The sequence below is a fragment of the Megalops cyprinoides genome, chromosome 24, assembly GCF_013368585.1.
Source record: "Megalops cyprinoides isolate fMegCyp1 chromosome 24, fMegCyp1.pri, whole genome shotgun sequence".
NCBI lineage: Eukaryota > Metazoa > Chordata > Actinopteri > Elopiformes > Megalopidae > Megalops > Megalops cyprinoides.
In genome coordinates this window covers 21,961,749-21,982,832 of record NC_050606.1, presented here as the reverse complement: position 1 = coordinate 21,982,832, position 21,084 = coordinate 21,961,749, and the positions used below count along the sequence as shown (strand labels likewise).

Genomic DNA, 21,084 nt, shown 5'->3' with positions numbered 1-21,084 from the left:
TTTAAGCAATATCCCATGAGAGGGAGTGCTGTTATACTGAATATCAGCACGGTGGTGATTTGGTCATAGGTACGAGGCTGCAAGCTGAGTGCCAAAGATAATCACAGCCGTGCTGATATTCAGTATAACAGCACAACCTCGAGTGTGATATTGCTTTTATACAGCAGTTCTACAAACAAGGCTGTTTATCAAGTAATGATAATTTGAGACAACAAATTGTGTTTTTTTTGTCATTTATTTGGCTCCGCCGACAAAAATAGTTCCTTCAGGATTACATTCACACATAAACGGTTTCTTGACTGCAGTTTACTTAGCTAGCTAGCTAGCTTCCTGCTTTCTATCATACACGAAAAGGCTAGCTACCTACTTTCTTTCATACCTGACAGGAGGCTTGCCAGCTACTTTTTATCATACATGTAAAGGCTAGCTATACGGTAGGCAAGCAAGCCACTTTTAATATTGATATATGCGATACAGGCAAATATTGATATGTGCGATTAATTTAGATTAATCGCAAAGCATGTAATTAATTTGATTATTTTTTAAATTGCTTGACAGCCCTAATTCAAAATAAAGAAAATAGCGTTTATTCATAGTAGAACTGCATATTTATATATAAAAACTGACCTATTGTTATTATGATTCTTGTCCTGCCCGCTGCCGTTCACTTCTTTCCCGTCCCGTCCCAGTCATGTGATGAATAGTGAAATTGACTCCCATCCCACGGGTATCCCACAGGATTCCCGAAAAAATGTCAGCCTCTACTTAGTACCACAATGATGATGACAAGCATTGACTCCACGCCCGTTTTCAAGGACCTACACTGGCACTTCCATGTACTTTAGTCGATCACTGTGGTGGGTCTATGAGAGCATAAAAACCAGTGACAGTTTTTGGCTAAACATGCCAAGCATTGCTTAATCAGCCACGTCTGGCCCATTTTCCCTGGGGCTCACATTCAAATGCTCATTGGATTGTTCAAGGAAACTGAAAATGCACTCTGAGCTATAATCAGACACACACATTAAACGCTCAATGAATTTTAAGGCCAAGGCTGATCACTGGTCAAAGACCAGCCCTGGGTGACCTTTAAATTCGAGGAAGCTGGCTCTCCCATGTAATGTTTCAATTGCAAAAGTACACTGCTGAATGCTACAGCAGCAGTGGCCTGCCTGAATTAGGAGCCCTCGACCCTCTTAATTACCACAGCTCCACAGCATTGCCTGCCAGTGAAACCCTGGACTGGACAGGTGTGTGTGAGAATGATCAAACAGCACAGTGTGAACACCTTTAAAGATACACCTGATATAAGAACCATGAACCTTTTGATTAAAACACAGATGAATAGTGATGAACACCACAACACCCCTGATGGATGGACATGTTGGATGAGCTCTGACGGGATTGTCACGACCTGCCAATTACCTAGCGCTCCTGGTTATTTTGATCAGTATCCTCAGACTTTGGGCCAGAATTCCACATGAAGGACATGGCTAACTCATTCAGTTCAGGACAGCTGAGGAGCGAAGCCCCATCGATACCGGATTCACACCGGATGAAATACAGGTTTTATCCAGCACCTCTAGGCGTATTTCTCTTTGATTTCACCAGGCTGACACTTTTCACAATGCCTCACAAAACACATCCATTCAGAGAGCTACAAACAGCTCGGGTATAGGGCACCTCTGGTCACAGAATTAGCCGCACAAAGTCCCACAGTAGGGCACAACGCAGAGGAGCTGAAAGAGAAAGAAAAACCTCTTTTATTTGGACGGATTTGTGCCCGGAGCCCCTCCTGAGGATACTGTCACGACAAAGGAGGGCGAAGAAGATGAAAAAGGAGGGAAATTACGGAGGGGCCTGGGCGAGAGGACTCTTTATTAGTGAGATGTCCACCTGAGGAGCGGATCGAGGCCTCGGCACGGGGCCCTGAGCCACCGGACCCAAAATAGGATTTCTCTCCTGCTCCAAGCGGTGCAAGACAAATTACCTCTGCGAGTACCCACACCTCCACTCTATTTGCCATTTAATAATTTAAACACCTAAAGGTCAAATGGCTCTTTTCAATTCCCCTTTATCAAAGCCCTGTGGTAAAAAAGGATACTTTGTGATTGTGCCTGAGCTGATAACAGCTGGTAGTTCTGTTTAACCTCGTTCACGTGTCCTGTAAGCCCCTAATGCAATCAAGAGTTTGCTGTGAGCGACGCTAACAGTTAACAGTAATCTAACATCTGAATATATGCATCTTATGCCAATGTCTTCCAGGAGATCAATTTATTAGCAATTTATGAGTGCTGTTTTCTGAGGTCAAAAAAACCCTTTGGAGGGAATTTAATAGCTTGCCTTGATCAAAGCATTCTGATTCTTTGCAAATTGAAAGAAAAAGGTCTTGAGAAATGAGTCATTTGGGTCAAATTCCATACACGACAAGTATGTGAAGAGTATTGGATTTAGTTCTATTAATATTCAAGAAAAACAAGCAGCCCACAGCATATTGGATTGAGCCATTATGGCCTATAACACTAGCAGTCAAGCGAAGTGCAATGCTACCAGAATCAAAGCAAGCTTGTAATCTAACCCCTACATTCATGTTAGAGGGCTTAATTGCTTCAATTAGTTCCACGTTATCCTTTATTCAATTTAGATTTGTGTGTGTGCGTGCGTGCGTGTGTGTGTGTTTGCCATGTGTGGTCATGCTTGGATTAATTCTATGAAATTAATAGGATCTCTCTGTGTGCACAAAAGTAATTTGTTAATGAACGTATCAATTGTGGATAAGTGTGCACATGGGAGGGAGTGAGGTGGGACGATCAGCAGCAGTTGTGATATATATGAGTCATCAGGTTGTTGCACCATGCAGCATTTGGGATCTCCGCTCCATTACAATCATTCACCCAAAACCAATTTAATTCAGGTAAATATGAAGCCATTTACAGATCCAGTTATACAGGAAGACAAATGTTGAAAAACGCTAATCCAACATTTGGACATACTACTCTATAACAAACTCTGGCTTTGCCTAAATTGATACGAATAGAGTTATACCCATAAGTGATAAGAATATAGAGAGTATATTAATTTGCAGATGAAAGCACATGTGAGGTTTTTGTTAGACAGCACTAAGTTTGCTCCTTTTCTCTCATTTAATGAACTGAAACTTGTTCCACAAATGTAGAAGTGTAATTAATTACAGGGAACGTGAAGACTGCTATTCAGGTTAGGTGTAGGATATTATGAGCAGGGCCATTTGAATATTCAAATAAGTGAATTCCCCTCACACCCTTTCCCATCCTTGGGAGATGGAGATCACTCATAAAGCGCTAACAGAACATTAGACGGATTCCTCAAGTGCATCTCTGTGCTCTCTCACCTGTAACTCATTATCAGAGAATGGCCCCGCTGTCAATATGTCCCTCTTGCCCTTTCATCCGCAGTTCAACAACCCCCCCCCCCCCCATCCACCCCCCACCGCACGCCACTGTGTAGCGATAAAACCCGCCATAATAAAATTTTAATTATGGCTGAGAGGCTAGTGAGAAATATGAAGTTAATTACCGTCCCACACTGGGAATAAAGGCCAGGGTGCAAACTGTCCCCCATAAACAGATGAGAGGGATAAAGAAGTGACTGGACCATTTAGGGCAGATTTAAGGCCTACTTAAAGGCCATCCATAACATAAGAAGGGGGCTGTCAGAGTGCTGAATTATGGGAAATGTATGCCAGCAGACTTGTGTGCTGTCCTCTGGGAAGCCTTAATTCCTGTGCCCAAAGCTGCACTTTTTGTTTAATAGATGAGAATACGGTTTTAGATACAGCAAACAAAACATATCTCAGTCTATTTTTGCAAGTGGTTATGGGAATATGAATTGTATGGGTTATTAATAAAACAGAATTAGTGTTTAACATGCACACCGGGTCTCAAATAGAGGCTTTTTATTACTGCTGCTGTCAAGTCAATGGAAATATGTAATATTAATATCTACATTGGTTAATATTCGGCAGCGTATCCACCGCAGCCCTTCGTATTCAACAACAGATTTTGAAAAATCTCTCCCCCAAGGTTACCTCTTGTTTAATGATATGAATGACATGGATATGATTTATTTTTTTCTCTCCTCCAGGCAAGATAGCAAACGCCGATGGCAATCGAGCTCCTGGATGTTACCTGGGGGTTTCGGACAGATTCATAGCTGCCTCACCCCAGAGAGGTGCAGAGGAAAATCAACAACCTCTTGGACTGAAAAAAAAAAGAAAAAAAAAACAGTAGAGCACTCTTCTCTTCTGTAAGCAAGTCCTGTTAATTTAGTTTACCCATAAGCCCCTGCCTCATGCCAGTTGAAATACATATGGTGGCATCATTTCTGTGGGCTGATATGTCTAAAATGGACATTTTGTCCAAATTCAGCCAAGGCCATTTAGGTACAGTACAAAAGGTCTAGACCAAAAACAGTTTTGAATCCTTGAATATTCAAATGTATTCATCACTGCTTCGTCAAATGCAATTTGCAACAGAAGCTGTGATTGATGACTCTGGAATAAACAGAATAAAGAGCATTTAGGCTAAAATGCGATATCATTGACCTGGTTTTTCATTGCACGTCACTATCTCCAACGCTGTACATCCACACTCAAATGCTGTCGCCCGTAATTTCCTACTTCCTGTTCAGTGAAATTCAGTTTTGCATAATCGTCATTATCGCATCTTCTTAATGTTTCCAGTGCTTTGAACCACTCGCGTAGTGTCACTGCATGACACGTTCACTGCGCGAATCAGTGGTCTGACAGACCAAAAACCGCAAGTCGCACACTTCAATATGCTTTGATTTTTTTCCACAAAATGCAACAATGGCAAAAAATACAACAAAACCTCAAGGTAGCTATAAAGGAGAGCCCGTGCCATTTTATCAAAAAGTATTTAAATTTTCCCAAACAGACCCCTGCATAATTTGAACAACTTCTGCATTCCAACAGACTGTGACAGAAGCATTACATAAACAAGGCCTTCTTTCCAGTTAAATAAGCTCTAACTATATGTCACACTACCTAATTTACATTCTAATCAAAAAGGGGGTCATTTTTTTCTACCCTCAGGCTAAAGAAACACATTTTCTTGCCGTTTCATTTCACAAACAAGTTGGTTGACTTAAACCCCTTAGGAGGCGTGTTTGCATTATAGATGTCCCACGAATGAAATTTATCTGTCTCCTTGTTTATTACTTAGATACTTCAGTTAACGTTTCCACATATTACCTTTTCATCCTATTGGATATGCGCCGAAGCAGCTGAGATTGCGTGCCTTGCTCTAGTGTAGACTGGCACTGTCCCATTTGGGACTGAAAGTTGAAACCTCTTAGTGGATGTCTGGTTCCCGCCTGTCTCACCTGTGTAACCCCCCCCCCCCCCCCCCGCCGCCACCCTGGGTTCATGAGTGTGCAGGCAGAGAGGGAATGAAACAGGAGATCCCTGCAGGCTCTTCCAAGCTGTCGCTGTGGTCACGCTCCACGTCTGGCCAATGCAACACATAGCAATCAATAAGAGTACATAAAGACTAAATTGGGGCCATTAACTACCAGCTCCCTCCCTGCTCAGGGAAATGTGTTTTTTATGGGAATTTAAATAAGGTCTGGGGAATTCTCCCTTCAGGTGATTGCCTCACGCTGTTCCTGTGTGGTGTGGGGGACCCTGGATTGGCTGCAAAGTTCTGCCTCTTACACATGACAAGAATACATCTATTACAGCATGCATCTACTGCAGAGTGCATATGCTGCAGAATGTATCTTCTATAGAGTGCATCTACTAAAGAGTACATCTATTACAGAGTCCATTTACTACAGTGTATCTACTAAAGAATACATCTACTACAAAGTCCATGTACTACAGAGTGCATTTACTCAAAGAATACATCTACTACAGCACCTACTACAGATTCCATCTACTACAGAGCGCATTTGCTACAGAATGCATCTACAAAAGAATACATTTACCACAGAGTGCATCTACTAAAGAATACACCTACTACGGAATGCATAAACTAAAGAATACATCTACTCCAGAGTCCATCTACTGCAGAGAGCATCTACTACAGAGTCCATCTACTGCAGAGAGCATCTGCTACAGAATTCAGCTACTAAAGAATACAGCCACTACAGAGTACATCTACCACAAGCTGCATGTACTACAGAGAACACCTAACGCAGATCTACAGAATCTACTGCCTCCGCTACACAATGGATCAAATGGACATCATAAGCCATATGTAAGCTATAAGTTATACTAAGAAAATAATTCATTGGCAATAATTTGAAATGATTTTTTGGGAAAGTGTTGGACATAATCCCAATAAAAGGGCCCCTAGAGCATGACCACCCAATCATATTCCTTGGTTGTGTGCTAGGGATGTAATTAGTTATTATTTACCCATTTCGAATCAGTAAAAACTAGTTAGTACCTAACATTTGGTTACATGCTAGCAGCAAAAGCTAACACTTAAACAAACACTAGTATATGGGAATCAGATAAAAAAGAGAAACTGAGCTATTTAAAAAGGGCAGTTGCTAGGGCCAATGGGCTAAGTCTATGTTCCTGACCAACCCCTTCAACCCGAGCCAATACCAATTAGCCTCCATCGTGCTGTGCTGGCCCACAAGTGCCCATACCGCTGTCACGTCGCGCCAACCAAGTACCTTGCTCTGACTTGGCATTGACTGCATTGTGACCTGAAATGCAGATTTATGATGCTCGCGCTTTCTCTCGCAAGAAGGGCGAGCATCTCCGTTTGTCTGTACGCACGAGCCACCGGAGGAGCGCCTAAATCTCACCTGTCCGGCTCCTGATGCTAATAATTCTGCCTTGTGGGGCGTCGGCGCTATCGATCGGAGGCGCCTTCCCGAGGCGGCCCTATATCTGCCTGATTTAGAGGGGCAGTGAAAGGGAGTCAGATCCCGCCCGACTCTCACTCGCTTGTGTACCTGCTCCTTGTCTGTGACGCCCGGTATGAACAAATGAAGGGAGGCGGCCAAGATTAAACAGCAGTTAAATCTTAAAACATGCTGAGGAGAGCTTCTCCCCTCTGAAGAATCAGCACTCTCAAGTCAATTATTTGCACACAGTACAAACAACTATGCAACATGAAGACTCTGTGAGCAAGACACTATGGCAGTCTATCCTCCCTATTTAAGGTTCTGTTGCAGCTCAATATAGCATATTTCAGAGATGAACACCGTTTCTACAAGGGAGATCAGGACTCCAGTGTGCATTTCGTTCCGATTTAAGCCTCCAGGCTGGGAATCCAGGACAGCTGGGCTTTTTAAATTATTCTAACAGCATTTCTCTAAAGATCCCCCAAACTTTTCACCTTGTGTTTAACATCACAATCAACCAGAATCAGGAAGGCAGGTCCATTTCCTTTTTAACAGACTCTAAATGTTTTTTTCTCTTTTTGTGCTGTGAACGACGGCAAACTCCTTAACCGTGGGAGGTGTTTCTTCCACACAGCGCAGGGGGGGAAAAAGGTACCTGTCTGAACGATTTCAGCGCGTGGAGCGGATGGATGAGCGGAAGCAGAATTGATCTCTGACCGAAACGCAGACGAGCGTTTATGTTCCTTTCTTCTAGAAGGGGGAGCGAGGCTGTGGCCTGTGGCACAGATGATCACGTGGGGAGAGGCCACATCTCTGCTAAACGGCTCCTGTGATAAGGCCCCCGTCCCGAATCGCCTTTCTCCACAGCCACGCGTAAGCGCTCGTCCTGGCACTGGGTGCGAGGAGGCAGCCCCAGGCCCCGATTGGGGTGATTTCAAACATTACTGTAATATACTGTGCTGCCAGTCAGATCGCTAATCCCCTTAAAGGAACATCTTCCCCCCTGGTAAAAACTGTTCTGAGAAATGAACACGGTCCTGGCGGATTACCCTTCAAATTAAACTCTGCATTAGGCGATGTTTTAGCAATTACTAATTATCTGCATGTATATTAAATGCAGACACATTTAACTGTAGAGATACTTTGCATATTCCGGTGGAAGCGAGGCAGAGAAAAGGAGATTTCTGTGTTGCGACTGCTTTTAAACGCAGTGAAACTGGAAGCATTTTAACACGCCGATGCCATCTTTTTCATGTTCTCATTTTTTCCCAGTGTATCACATCGAAACATCTGCTATTTAAAAGTCTAATATCTGCAGCCACATTGCTGTGCAAATCCGATCTGTGGGGAAGATTGTTTCATTATGTTGAGGTTCATGCCACAGTGGCTGGATTTGAACTCTGCACTCTGCATTGTATTAAGGACTTAAGTAAATAATCTTTTACAACTGAGATCCTTCATTCTCTTTAATAACATCAATATGCATGGAAACTGCACAAAGGCCTGTACAGATACATCAATACCATATCAATGACTGTGTAGGGAAAGAGATTAATACAAGAATGAAATATACTACGAAGAGTACCATACCATTTACGGCAAACCATGAACTGGTCCCTGAGAAGAAGAACCTCAATTTACTTCGCTAATTCACATAATATGTATCCAATTTGAACTCCAAATGAACAATATGAATAATTAGCTGACAAACAAGGAAGAGTGTTTAGCTAGATATATATAGAAAAAAAAACACACCAAATCCTTGGTACTTCTTAGGCCTAGATACAAATATCTGACACTGTTCAGCCAACAAAAGGCTTTCCCTAGACTTTATCTGTTTTCTGGAATTTATCTTTTGTCTTCACAGAATCTGCCAAGGTGCCCTTAAAAACTATGGTGAATATGACCGCATATGCCGGCTCGCCTCTTACCTGCAAATCCACCATACTCTACGACGGTACAGAAGTCACACAATGGAATTCATACATGCTAGAACAGTTTTCTGAACCTTTCTGAAGCTAAGGAGTGTCTGACTTCCTTTCTGAACTGTCACACTGTCACATACCACTTGAGGGTAAGAAAAACACCTTCAAAAGAACAGCATTTCATCAGTCTGTCTCCCTCCCTCTCTCCCTCTCTCTCCCCCTGACATTCTGTTCTTCCCCCAGCATTCCATGGCCTTTTATATTTTCCACAGTTAGTATTTAGAGCTTATCTCCACCTTACTTGTTAAAACAGAGAGATCTGGCTTTTCTTTAAAAAGAGAGTGATAAACATAACTTGATGATAATCTGCTGAAAAGTCACATATTTCATACATTATTTGTTTTCTCCCTTTAAGCATGCACTCTGTCTTTTTTGGCATGTTAAATCCAACCTACCAAAACTGAATCATTTTAAACACTACCTTCTTTTCAGCATTCTCTAATGGATCTTCTCCCAGCTACACTGTCTCAGAAAAAGATATTAAAATAATATATTTAAATCAAACAAATACCAACATTTACACTGCACTAATAGACATTCATGCATGTAACATTTTCAAAAACAGTTTATAGAAAACTAAGTGTTGGTTTATGATTCAACCTTAAACTGGAAATGAATGAGTACACCTAATCTCCAAGGACAGTATGTAGGCTTTTTTACAGCCATTAGTTAATTAGTTAATATTCAAATTGCCTTTTGAAAGGTGCATCATAGACCATGAATATCATGAAACTGCCATTTATCTATTCCCACGAAATGCAAGATAAGTTGTATTTAAATTAGCATGACGCATTGTGGAATCTGTGCTGGTGACAGATTCATCACATTACAGTTTGCTATTCAAACAGACTCAGGTGGATTCTGACCAAAGCTAATATCGTGAAAGACAAATTCCTCCTTTAATCCGCAACAGAATGAAAGTGTCTTCCGACAGTAAACAAAAGATAGCCTGACATGCTAATTAATGAAGTCTCTGATTCATAGTGGTGTGTTAATCATAATTAAGACTTTGCAATTAGATTTCTGTTGGAATGACAGCCCACGTCACTAATGTGGAACTGTACCTGCCACAGATGAAGATTTGATCCGACACTTTATTTTTTTCCTCGTTTGGAAATGAATATTGGTCATAATTTTAGCAGTAAACGCATTGTGTCATTTTGACAGGCCTGACAGAAGACCCACCAGTGAATTAAAGGTTTCTGGACAGTTCACAAAGAGCAAATTAAAAAATTGCAGAGACTGGTATGCATTACTGACTGAAACTTCCCTACTGGAGCCCTCGTTAGCCTTTTTCTGTGCAGTCTTCTAGAAAAGGTCATGAGGGGCTAACCTGACAGCTAGGTAGCCCTTTCCTTTAACCTCTGTGGTGCTTTGTCCTTAGTTGCATAATGAATTTAAGAAGGTGTGTGATGGCCTGGCAAGATCCTCTCTTTTCATGGCCATTTGCATTCCTGAGCAGATTTTTTTGCCCCAGGATTCTGCCTTTTCCCTGTATGGATAAAGTTATATGAATTATGCAGAATTCCATACATCCTGTCTCATGTGGGTCTTGAATCACGGCCTTAGTGAAATCAAACTGGCGAATATTTGTGGACTGACAGCACCCTTCCTCGTACCTCCCTTGGCTATAGGCCCACGCTTCTCCTTGAAGTGCTACATTTTCTCAGTGTTTGTTATGCAGACCCATGAGCTCCCTCAGAACTCAAATGAACAAATAATATTGTGTGTGAATCAGCAGACCACTTAACCGAAAGATAAACAAAAATAAAGACTAAAGAATTTTAAGGACAAAGCACTGCAGAGGTTATCCCAGTGGCCCCTGCGCCCAATACTTGGAGAGAATTTTATTTTAGACAATTCTGCTATTTTTTCAAGAAAAGATGGTAATTAAGAATGGATTGTATGAAGGATGGAACAAAATTAATACAGTAAATGATTACTCAAAAGGTTGGACTGTGCATATTATTGTAAGAAGCCCAAGGGCACATACATATTTCTTTGCTTCAATTACAGAGGTAGCAGACACTGAGTAAAGACTAACCTTGGTGAAATGTTAGTGAGAGAAGGTCCGTTATTCACTGATTCATGCTGGTGTGTAAAGACTAAATGCTGTATGACAATATGCAGCATCCAGCAGAGTCGAGTGGCTGGTGAAAATGAGGTGTACATTTCTGGTGTTAATCAGAGTCAATATCATGCCAATCCCGCTCAATTGACTATGTTTGCCCACGTCCCCCATGTCTGCAGTTGCAGCTACGTGACGCGGTGAGGGCCCCAGTTTGTGAGGAATCATTAAGATAGTTAAGCATGGTTTACTCTCTGCCAGTCCCTCTGGGCAAATTTAAGGGGGGGAGGGGGGTATTTGATTGAAGGGATTCCAGGTTTGTGATCACTTCACTGTGTAATGCTGGGATTGGCCATGTGACTGAGAAACATGAACAGTTACACCACGGCATTGCCAATATGGAGCAATATCCGCTACTGACTGCAGCCAGCCTACAATGTTTTATATCAGTGTTTCTAAACCCTCTCCTGGAGGGCCCCCTGCCCTGTATGTTTTAGATCTCTCCCTGCTCCAACACAGCTGATTCAAATGATCAGTTTGTTATTAAGCAGCTTCAGGAGTTCATATCGAGTTGATCATTTGAATCAGCTGTGTTGGAGCAGGGAGAGATCTAAAACATGCAGGGCAGGGGGCCCTCCAGGAGAGGGTTGAGAAACACTGTTTTATACTAACTTACAAACTGCAGCACTACCAGCGATGACCACTAGGGGGATTAAAGGGTGAAACCAAGAGCAAAGAGGTCACATCCAACCGGAACAGCTCCAGTTCCATTCTTGTGCCCCACCATCCCGCTACCTCCGCCGCTTTGATGGGCGAATTACACATGTGCATTCCCAGATAAATTCTGCTGGCATCGGCTTGCAGGATTTGCAAATCAATGGTTAATAACAAGTGCCGGAGAGGAGGGAAGGCAGGCGTGCTGAGAAATTTGGCGGGTGGAATCGATTTACCCTTTGGTCACGGCAAGCAGCCATTTTAAAAGAGAAAAGAAGCGCACAACTGTATGCTCTACCAAGGTTCACATCATAAATATTTCAGCGGCCCGGCTCGTGTAATATTTACTACAGAAAGGAAAGGCTTTGGAGGTGAGAAATGCAGAGAGGCCGCAGCAGACGTGGGTTCAAGCAACCTGCAACATAATACAAACAAAGAGAGGTCTCACTTTGTCCTCATTGCATTTAGGTATTTGGCAGACAACTTATCAAGACTGGCCTACTGAGAGCAGAAATTATACCAAATCATGATAGCAAACAATTCCAAGTCACCCAATCATCCAATAATAGGAGTCATTACATAACATGACACTTTTCTTCTTGTGAGTTAATGATGATGATAATGACAACGATGACATACCACAGTCTGTTACGTGACACAGTAGGTGCAAGAGGAAACAGGGATTAGCAAATGTATTTGAGGATGTAGCATGAATTTTCAGACTTTGGAGTAAGTTGAACAAGTTTGAACCAGTCTGAGCAGATGAGTTTTCAAATCCCAGAGTCCCTCTATCTGGGGGTGACATGCATGGCCGACAAAGCAGTAGAGACTGACTGAATAGGCCTCTAAAGGAGCGGATTGGGCCTTCCTGTGCTGCAGACTGTAATGATAATTAGTGGAGACAGGGCTCTGGCTGTGGACAGCTGCAGCGGGTGCGATTGGTCACGCTGTGGGGGGAAGGTGTTAGGGAGACAGACAGGAGGGAGGGGAGGGTGTTGTCAGGTGTGAACGCCGCTACCTGACTGGCGCCCCGCGGCTCTGAGCCGGCTTCAGCAGGACTGTCACCGTGCTGTCGGTCTGATTCAGCGGGGTCTCCTGATCGTAGCCGGGCATGGAGGGAGCTGTGGAGGGAAGAGCAAGCGGGACGGGCTGACTTGCGACTGCCTCGTACAGTTTGCATTGCTGTACATTACTTTACAGAGACTTAGACTGGCACCTTAGACTAAACCAGCTTTACACATTTTACAGTGGCTTTACACACTTAACAGCTACTGTTCAGACTAAACCACCAGCTTTACAGTGGCTTTACACATTTTACCGTAGCTTTACTGGTGGCTTTACATTACATACTTTACAGCTACTTTACAGACTTCACACTGGCTTTACGTACTTTACAGTGGCTTTACACACTTCACAGCTACTGTTCAGACAGCACACCAGCGTTACAGTGGTTTTACTCATTTCACAGTAGCTTTGCCAATGGCTTTACACAATTTACAATACCTTTGCCAGTGGCTTTACACACTTTACAGCAACTTACCAGACTTCACAGCAGCTTTACACACTTTACTGTGGTTTTACAGTCCCTTACGGCAACAGTTATAGCTATACTGCAGACTTTACAGCTGTCTAATGCATTTTGCAGGTGACTCATACAATTGACAGTGGCTTTACACACACTGCTGAGTTATAAACTTTACAGTCATGTTCACCCCACCCCACCCCTGTCTCATTAATCACACCTGGACGTTATTTTCAGTAAATAACCAGTGATTGTACCTCACACAATAAGTGTGCTCACTGTGATAGCTGAAGTAACAGTGCTTCCAGTCAATGTTGCATAGGTTTAGTGGCTAATGCTGACATCGTAGTCCTCACCTGAAATCTTGGTGGTGAACTGTGTGATGACGGGAGGTCCATAGCCCTTGGCTGTGCTGGCTCTGATGGTGAAGGAGTAGGTGGACCCAGGGACCAGGCCCAGGAACATGTGGGCCGTCTCGTTACTGTGCTTGAAAACCTTCCCGCTCTGATTGGACAGGTCCAACTCCGGGTCGAACGAGCTCACTGCCTTGTAGGAGATCTGCAGAGGCAACAAGCTTTGGCTGAACATGGCAATGCGTTTGCTCAACAAGCAATGTGCTCTGGTGAAAATGTCACACATTGTATATTTGATACCATTTTCCAGATACCCTTTTCAGGTAGCTTGCATATGTTATCCATTTGGACAGCTGGATATTCACAGAAGTAATTCAGATTGATTAGCATTCCCAGGTAACCAACCAGACTGATGAAATAACTGGATTCGGTCCTACAGCTTTCTGGTCTCAAGTCAAAATCACTAATTGAACGTCATCACCACCCCAGTACACTACAAACTATATTAACAATCGAATCAGTCTTGTCTCTAAATAAATCCCTGTTCAGTTACAGTATATAAGTTCCTCTTGAAAACAGTATGATCAACGATGCAAGGCCCAGGTTAGTTTACCCCCTGCTGGACTGGCATTCAAAAAATGCCCTTCTCCACTCCCATTTAGTTACCACCAAAAACTGAGAAGGGCTTCTTGGCTACACCCCCCACCGAGGCCCATCAGTGCGTAAGAGGCACAGAGGCGGTTTTGGGACTGTAGTGCATATGCTGAAGTAGCTCTTCTCTCTTCTGACGCCTCTGAGATGTTGCCTGCTACGTGGCGTTTTGAGAGGGAGAGTGAGCGCCGTTGTTTTATTTGATTCCCTTCCAACTTCTCTTCAGTGACAAGATTAGAGGCAGGTCTCTGTGAGAGCAGAGGCAACAGAGCGACGAGGCGCTCTCCTTTAATACAACTTTATCAGCCCTCCAAACAGCTGCCTTTGAATGAAAGCCTCCCCTTATCACGGCTCCGTTCTCATTCCAATTAAAAGGCACAAAGGGGGTTTAGAGGGTGGCACGGCTTGCACCCGTCAGGTGCGAGAGGCTCAGAGCCTCCCGTGTTAAGGCTCATGTGGGTAACACAGCCATGATGTTATATTCCAGGGAGAGCAGCCAGGTATGGGAGCCCATGGCACTGAACGTCGGGGCAGGTGTGGTGTCATTGTGTTTTTTTCGTTAGCTTGAAATGTCAGCAAATGTTAAAGACCAGTTCTAAACTCAAAGGGGATGTCGGCAGCTCTGTTTTTGAGTTTCAGCTTTGCGCTTATTCAGATAGTACATGTACATTCAGAAGGTACTGTAACCTTCCTCAGCTTTCAAGTACTGTTAGCATATAGCACTTTGGGTGTTAAAATCTTCAGTGCTTCGATGTATGTGTCATTGCACGTTACTGTGGCACACTATACAAAGTAACCGTGCAGGAAACTTACAAAGTACCTTCAAGAGGTTCGGTGTACATCCATCAAGGCTGTTTAGCCCAGTTTGATTTCCACTGTGATGTAATGTTAAGTGGAATGAATCATGACTGGTAATTTGAATAAGGAAAATCTCACCTCAAAAAAGTAATGCAATTCTACACAGAAAATCTTTATTTCCAGGCAAGCAGCCAAGATTCTGGCTGTAAAAATAAAAACAGGGAAGGGATGACAGCTCCGTTTTGACCCAGGACATGCAATTCCTTCTTTGACAAACTTTTAAACGCTTGCTTCTGGTACTGCGTTGCGTTTGAACACCCTGCTCTGATGTTGTGTTCCAGGCAGTTCAAGAAGACACATGTCAAATGCTAATCTAATGCTCCGGCAGACACAGTCCTTTACATGTAAAAATGTTGACATTTGAAGTCAGAGAGACCAGACATTTTAGCAAACGGGGTTTAATAAATCATGTGGGCTCTTTGAGTCTGTAAATATCATTTGTGTGCATTTATCGTTTATTTATCGACTGAGAAATGCAGAGAAGGTCGTCTGTTGGACAGAACCGTGGGGAACCAGAAGAAACCAGAGAGGCACACAAAGAAGTCAGTGCAATGTTTACACTTTTTAGACAGAGGAAATGGGGTTGAATTCTCTCTTTTTTGATACTAACTTGTCAGAAGTGTCTTGCTTTGAACACTTTGATACAGTCAAATCAAAGGGAGGACCCGCAGCTCCAAGTTCCCAACTTCCCTGAGAATGAAGACGAAGCACAGTCTTAGCCTCGGCAAATTTGCACCGAGGTGCTCGTTGAGGGACGCGCCAGCGGTTAGGTTTTTCGGCCTTCAGATGATTCCTGAGTGATGCAATGAAGCGTTCCGTGTCGCCTGCACATGTTAAGAGTCGCTTCCACATTCAAGCCAGCTGTTGTCTCGATTTGTCACATTTTTGTTTCGTTTGTAGTCCCAAAACACCCGTCTCTCCGACGTGGTGTGTCACGAACAACAAACAGACGCGTGTGTAAGCCATCTTAAACAAAAAAAAAAAACGATCCGCTTGTAACAATCCACAAGTAACATTCCTGTCAGGGACACAGCAGTGATGTCTTCGTGGAGAGGCGCCTATGATTGCCATGCCAAAGCATGCCCCAAGTGTTTACTCAGTGAAGTAAGGATTGCCTAAGGACCCTTCCGAGAGAGGGTTTTTTATGACACACGCATCTCTCAGAGAGGTTCTCTGCAGCTGGAGTGTGGAGCATCCCACTGCTGCAAAGACGACAGCTTCTTGTCTGCATGCTCTGCATCTACGGCTTTCTGTTCCCAATCACTGCGTGGCAAAATGGAGACGTGTTCACCCCCGTGGCCACCAGCTTCATCCTTACTGTGGTGACGCCAACACCGTGATGGCGTGTGTTTTATGAAGCCAAAGTACGAGCAGCAAGGGGACGTGGGGAATATCAGGCAAGGGACAGCATACGCAGAAACACTCATTGGTGAGCACACATCCGTGATGGGGTGAGGCCTAGGCTTACTTCCCTTCTGCGCTGGCAAAGGTGTCTGAGTTTGGCTGCTCTGTTGCGTGTTCCAGTTATTCTACCTCATCTACACTGGCGTATGGCCAGCTTCAGCATCCAGGCAGCGCGGCTTGTGAGAGGTTTGAACCCCAGTCACGGCACTGTTGTTGTACGCTGGAGTGAATTGCTTCAGTGTGTATCTGAAAGACAGGGAGTTTCCCGCCCTGGCTTACCTCATACTGCGTGATGATGCCATATGTCTGCACTGGCTCCCGCCACCTGAGGCCAATCTTCTCCTCATAGGTGCTTCCCTGGATGGATTCCAGAGGCACCGCCCCCGGAACTGATAGGAGGAAAAATGGATACCTGTCTGAGGGGTGGTCTCCAAAGGTACTGCCTCCATCACTGATTGGTGGAAACAGTAACCACTAAAGCATCAGAGCACTTTTTACAGATTACATCACAACAGTGCTTCCTAACTGCCAGCACAACTTTTTTAGATAAGGTCCAGCTTTCTCTCATTTTTACACAATATTACAAGTTTGGGAACCATAGCACTTTTTTCAATGTGCCACTCAGAACCCAGGACAAAGGACACTGTGGTCAGACACAATACAGGTTTGCTTGTGTATCAGCACATTTCAAAATCATATCACATGACCCCCGAGATCGTGCAATGCTAAAACTAAAGCACAACTATCGATCGAGCTGGCATAAAAATTGAGGGGCTGCAGAGGAGGTAAAAAAGTCTTGACATTCATACATAAAAAAGTAAGAGATATAGATCTGCTGAACACTGAGCCTACATCCCCAGGGAAATATCAGCCTTTTCAATCTCCACTCAATGTTTACATGAACTTAGTGGCTGACAATAAACCTGCCCTCCTCACCCTGCGATGGATTGCTTTTAGTCTTTAAATTAGAAGGCAGGGTTTCTCCGAGTGCAAGCTGGTCAAAGAGAATATCTGAAGCCATAGTGATATATGGGGTTCCTTTCTTCTAGCCCTCCCGAGACTCTAAACACACGTCCCCCCCGCCCCCCACCACCACCTGAGCAAGGTACTGGAGCTCTGCTGTCTCTTTTAAGATTCGCTCTCAGGAATATCTGACGCCAGGATGACAAGACATCATTTTGTCAGCAGGACCCCTTCATTTTTTTTTGTTTCCCTCCTTTTCAAACGCTTTGTGGTCTGTGGAGGTCATTTAATTGGAGGTGGTGAATGCATGCCTCTCAATGAGTTCCAAAACAAAAGTACTTGGACTTTGACTCATCTGGAAAAAAAAATATAATGAAATGCTGTGTTTTTTCCCTCCTAATTCAAATGTCTCTTCTTTATTCTCCCTCATATTCAGAAGAAGCTCCTCTATAAAATTTCTCATTCTAGCTTTTGGACAAAACTGTGCTTTATGTATTTATTCATTTATTTATTTATTTATCTATCTTCTCGTCAATGATGTTTACAACACAAGAAAGAAAAGGAAAACCTGAAGAAAATCTGAGACAAAAAACGACCTCAAATTTGAAACACTATGGTTGGAATTTAACACTTCAAAAGTCCAGTTTCCAGGAGAATCTTAAACTGCTGCGTACATATTCCACATAACATAACATCTGGCCACTGTAACAGCAAAGTGTCTGTCTTGCTGCTGGGGTTTTTGGATGGAGACGTTGTTTAAGGCTTACCATCCTCGTCGGTCTGCACCTGGAGCTCCACGCTCTCCTTGACCCCCTCTGGGTTGCGCAGGACCAGCTTGACGCTCAGGTTGGTGTAGGGCGCCAGGTTTCGGATGGTGTGCTGGGGGGCAGGGCTCAGGGTGTCGTAGCACACCTCCTCGCGGGTCTCCTCCTTGGCACCAGCCCGGTAGCGGTACTGCGCGGTGAGGTTGTAGCTGTGGCAGCGGGTTACGTTGTAGCCGAACGGCTCCCAGCGGACGGTGATCTGCTTGGACTGGATGTCCACCACCTGCAGCCTCTTGGGCCCGTGCATTGGCTCTGAGTGAGAGGAGGGGATGACGTCACACAACAGAAACAAGCTCCAGTAGCTCAAAAACACTGTTCAGTTCAGTAGATATGAATTTCAGTGTAGCATAGTGGTTAAGGAGTAGGACTCGTAACGTTGCTGGCTTGATTCCCTGCTGGGGCACTGCTGCTGTACCCTCGGGCAAGGTACTTAACCCACAATTGCCTCAATAAATATCCAGCTGTATAAATGGATAACATTGTAAAAAAAAAAACTGAAACTGATGTAAGTCGCTCTGAGTAAGAGCGTCTGCTAAATGCCACTAATTTCCAGACAATCAAAACCGAGTTGGGTGTGATGTGTGATGAGGTTATCATGGTACTTTATTTGGCTTAGAGTCTGATGAAGAGATCACATCGTGCCATGGGCCAGGTGAACATCATAAACAGGGGAAAGAAACGGGGAGATGGGGTGGAGGAGTAATACCATGAACAGCTGACATGACAAAGGAACTAGTAAGTGGGATTCTAAGGCCATAGCCATGGATGGGACTGGTTTGTCTAGATGTGGTCAACCGCGTAGGGATTGTCTGTAAATTGTCCTCCCCAATCTTCATTTGGAATTCAAATGTCACAAGAACACTGGCCATTTTGGTCGTGTGACCAAAATGCAACATTCATACATCATCAATCATGCTGTTTTCCATCTTTTGTTCTACTCTTGTATTTTATAATGCAGTAGTCACACCCCATTGGTTAAAGTAAAAACTGACTTATGCTGAGGGACTTGCTGTAGTGAAAAAGAAAAAGAGAGAGACGCAAAGAGAGACAGCTCACTGAAAATCCTCCTTTCTGAGAGTAAAAGACACAGTTATAGGAAATTCCCTGTATCCTGGCCTTTTCAGAGGGGAACTGCTTTATTGATATGGCAAGGTTCTATCTAACAATAGATTAGTGCCCATCAGACCCATGCCACGTCCCAGGTTCCAGTGTTGCATCACATTCCCCTACCAAAGCCAGCCTGACACATCAGCTCTGACTGGAGCGGGAGGCATCATTAGGAGGAGCAGTGAGTCTGGCTCTGGTAATGATCATCATTATGCTCCACAAGCACACATGAACACACACACACACACACACACACACACACATATAGACATATACACATATATATACACACACGCACATACTACACACACACATACGCACATGCGTGAACATACACATAAACACATACGTATGCACGCACACACAGAGAAAGTACAGTGTCCGCCTCAGCCCCAGTCCAGTGTAAGCTCTGACCCCTGTGGAAGCGGCCACCGTCCCCTCCTGCTTTCCCTCCCTCCCGAGGGAAGGGAGCAGCGAGAACACACGGTAATAGGATCAATTTCCATCCCTGCTTCAATTCGCAGTCCATTTCTCTGGGAACTTAACACTTTGCCACCTATTACCCGCGGCTGGAAGCGGCTCTCCAGCGAACTCAATTTCCCGGGCCCTGAGAGAGCCAGCTCCCATGTTTAACATTCTAATGGCGGACAGGAAATTCCGCCCGCTCTCGGATTCCATTTGTTTCCTTTCCACCACTCGGTACAAATGCCCGGCAAACAAAAAAAAAACAAAAAAAAAAAAAGGAAAAACAACAACCAGGGAAATGAGAGGGCAAGGAGACAGCTGAAAAAAACAGCTAGGGAAATGCTTTACATCTGTTTACAACTGTATGAGAAAATATTCTGAAATCAAGTGCACCGCTTTGAAGCTCGCTGTCTGAAACGGTAAACGTTCATCTCTGCAAAGGAGGTTGACATGAAGGCAGCGGAAGCATATTTGACTTTGTTTCCCTAGCAGATTTAAAGCTCCAAATTGAGTCAATCCTCCACAGCAAGCAACAAACAACACGAGAGAAACAGCTTTGTTAACAGTATAAACACTGGACTGGAGTGTGTGCGCAATCTGACAGCTCTCTGCAGAGAGGTCTTCACAATATAGGTAATTACATCTATTTCTGCATCGAGTCAGAGTGCCATAATGCTACCTGTTTCCTTCTTTGTCATTGTTAGTTGGTTAGATGCCATCTTTGAAGTTGCAATCCTTCATTTCAGCCTATTTAAGGCCGTGGGGAGCATTCAATCTAACCTCTATGGTGCCTGTCATCAACTGTCAGTGAAAAATTGAAGCAGCTGCAACAATGTCATTAATTCTTGCACAATATTTTTCATTCATTTTAGAGAAATCCCTAAAATAGTCTTATGGACAAAGCATCACAACGGTGACATTAACCCTTTGCCTAAAGCCCGTTCCCCATCCCCAGTCTTTCTATTGTCCAGAGAGGTCACATGAGCTTCTCACTTATGAAAGTGCTGAGAAGTATTCCAGCACATTCCATATGACACTGTTGTTGTATCTGCTTAAAAAAAACACTCTTGCTCATTTACCTACACTCAAAAACTGCTAAAATAAGCAGAAAAATGACCTTTTATTCATCCAAATGTTTAAAAACTGGCTATTCAGTAAATTTTTTCTAAGACTTTGTAACCAAGGGTAAGAAACATTTCAGATGAATATATTACAGATAATACTGATAATCTTGTTTTATCTGATAATGAGCCACAAAACAGAGCTAAAGCTTTGAGGGCTTCAAAAAAACATATTTACTGCATGCAAA

At 43.6% G+C, this 21,084-nt stretch overlaps 1 protein-coding gene across 1 annotated transcript in view; it reads right to left on the bottom strand.

Annotated features, from left to right (window-relative positions):
- Nucleotides 1-21,084, bottom strand: part of LOC118770961 (receptor-type tyrosine-protein phosphatase mu-like) — a 205,013-nt gene that overhangs the window by 78,575 nt on the left and 105,354 nt on the right. The window contains exons 8-11 of the mRNA XM_036518755.1: nt 18,147-18,455; nt 16,696-16,805; nt 13,507-13,708; nt 12,647-12,749 (exon numbers count right to left, since the gene is read on the bottom strand). Of these exons, the coding sequence (XP_036374648.1) occupies nt 12,647-12,749; nt 13,507-13,708; nt 16,696-16,805; nt 18,147-18,455 (724 nt within the window). The remainder of the gene's footprint in view (nt 1-12,646; nt 12,750-13,506; nt 13,709-16,695; nt 16,806-18,146; nt 18,456-21,084) is intronic.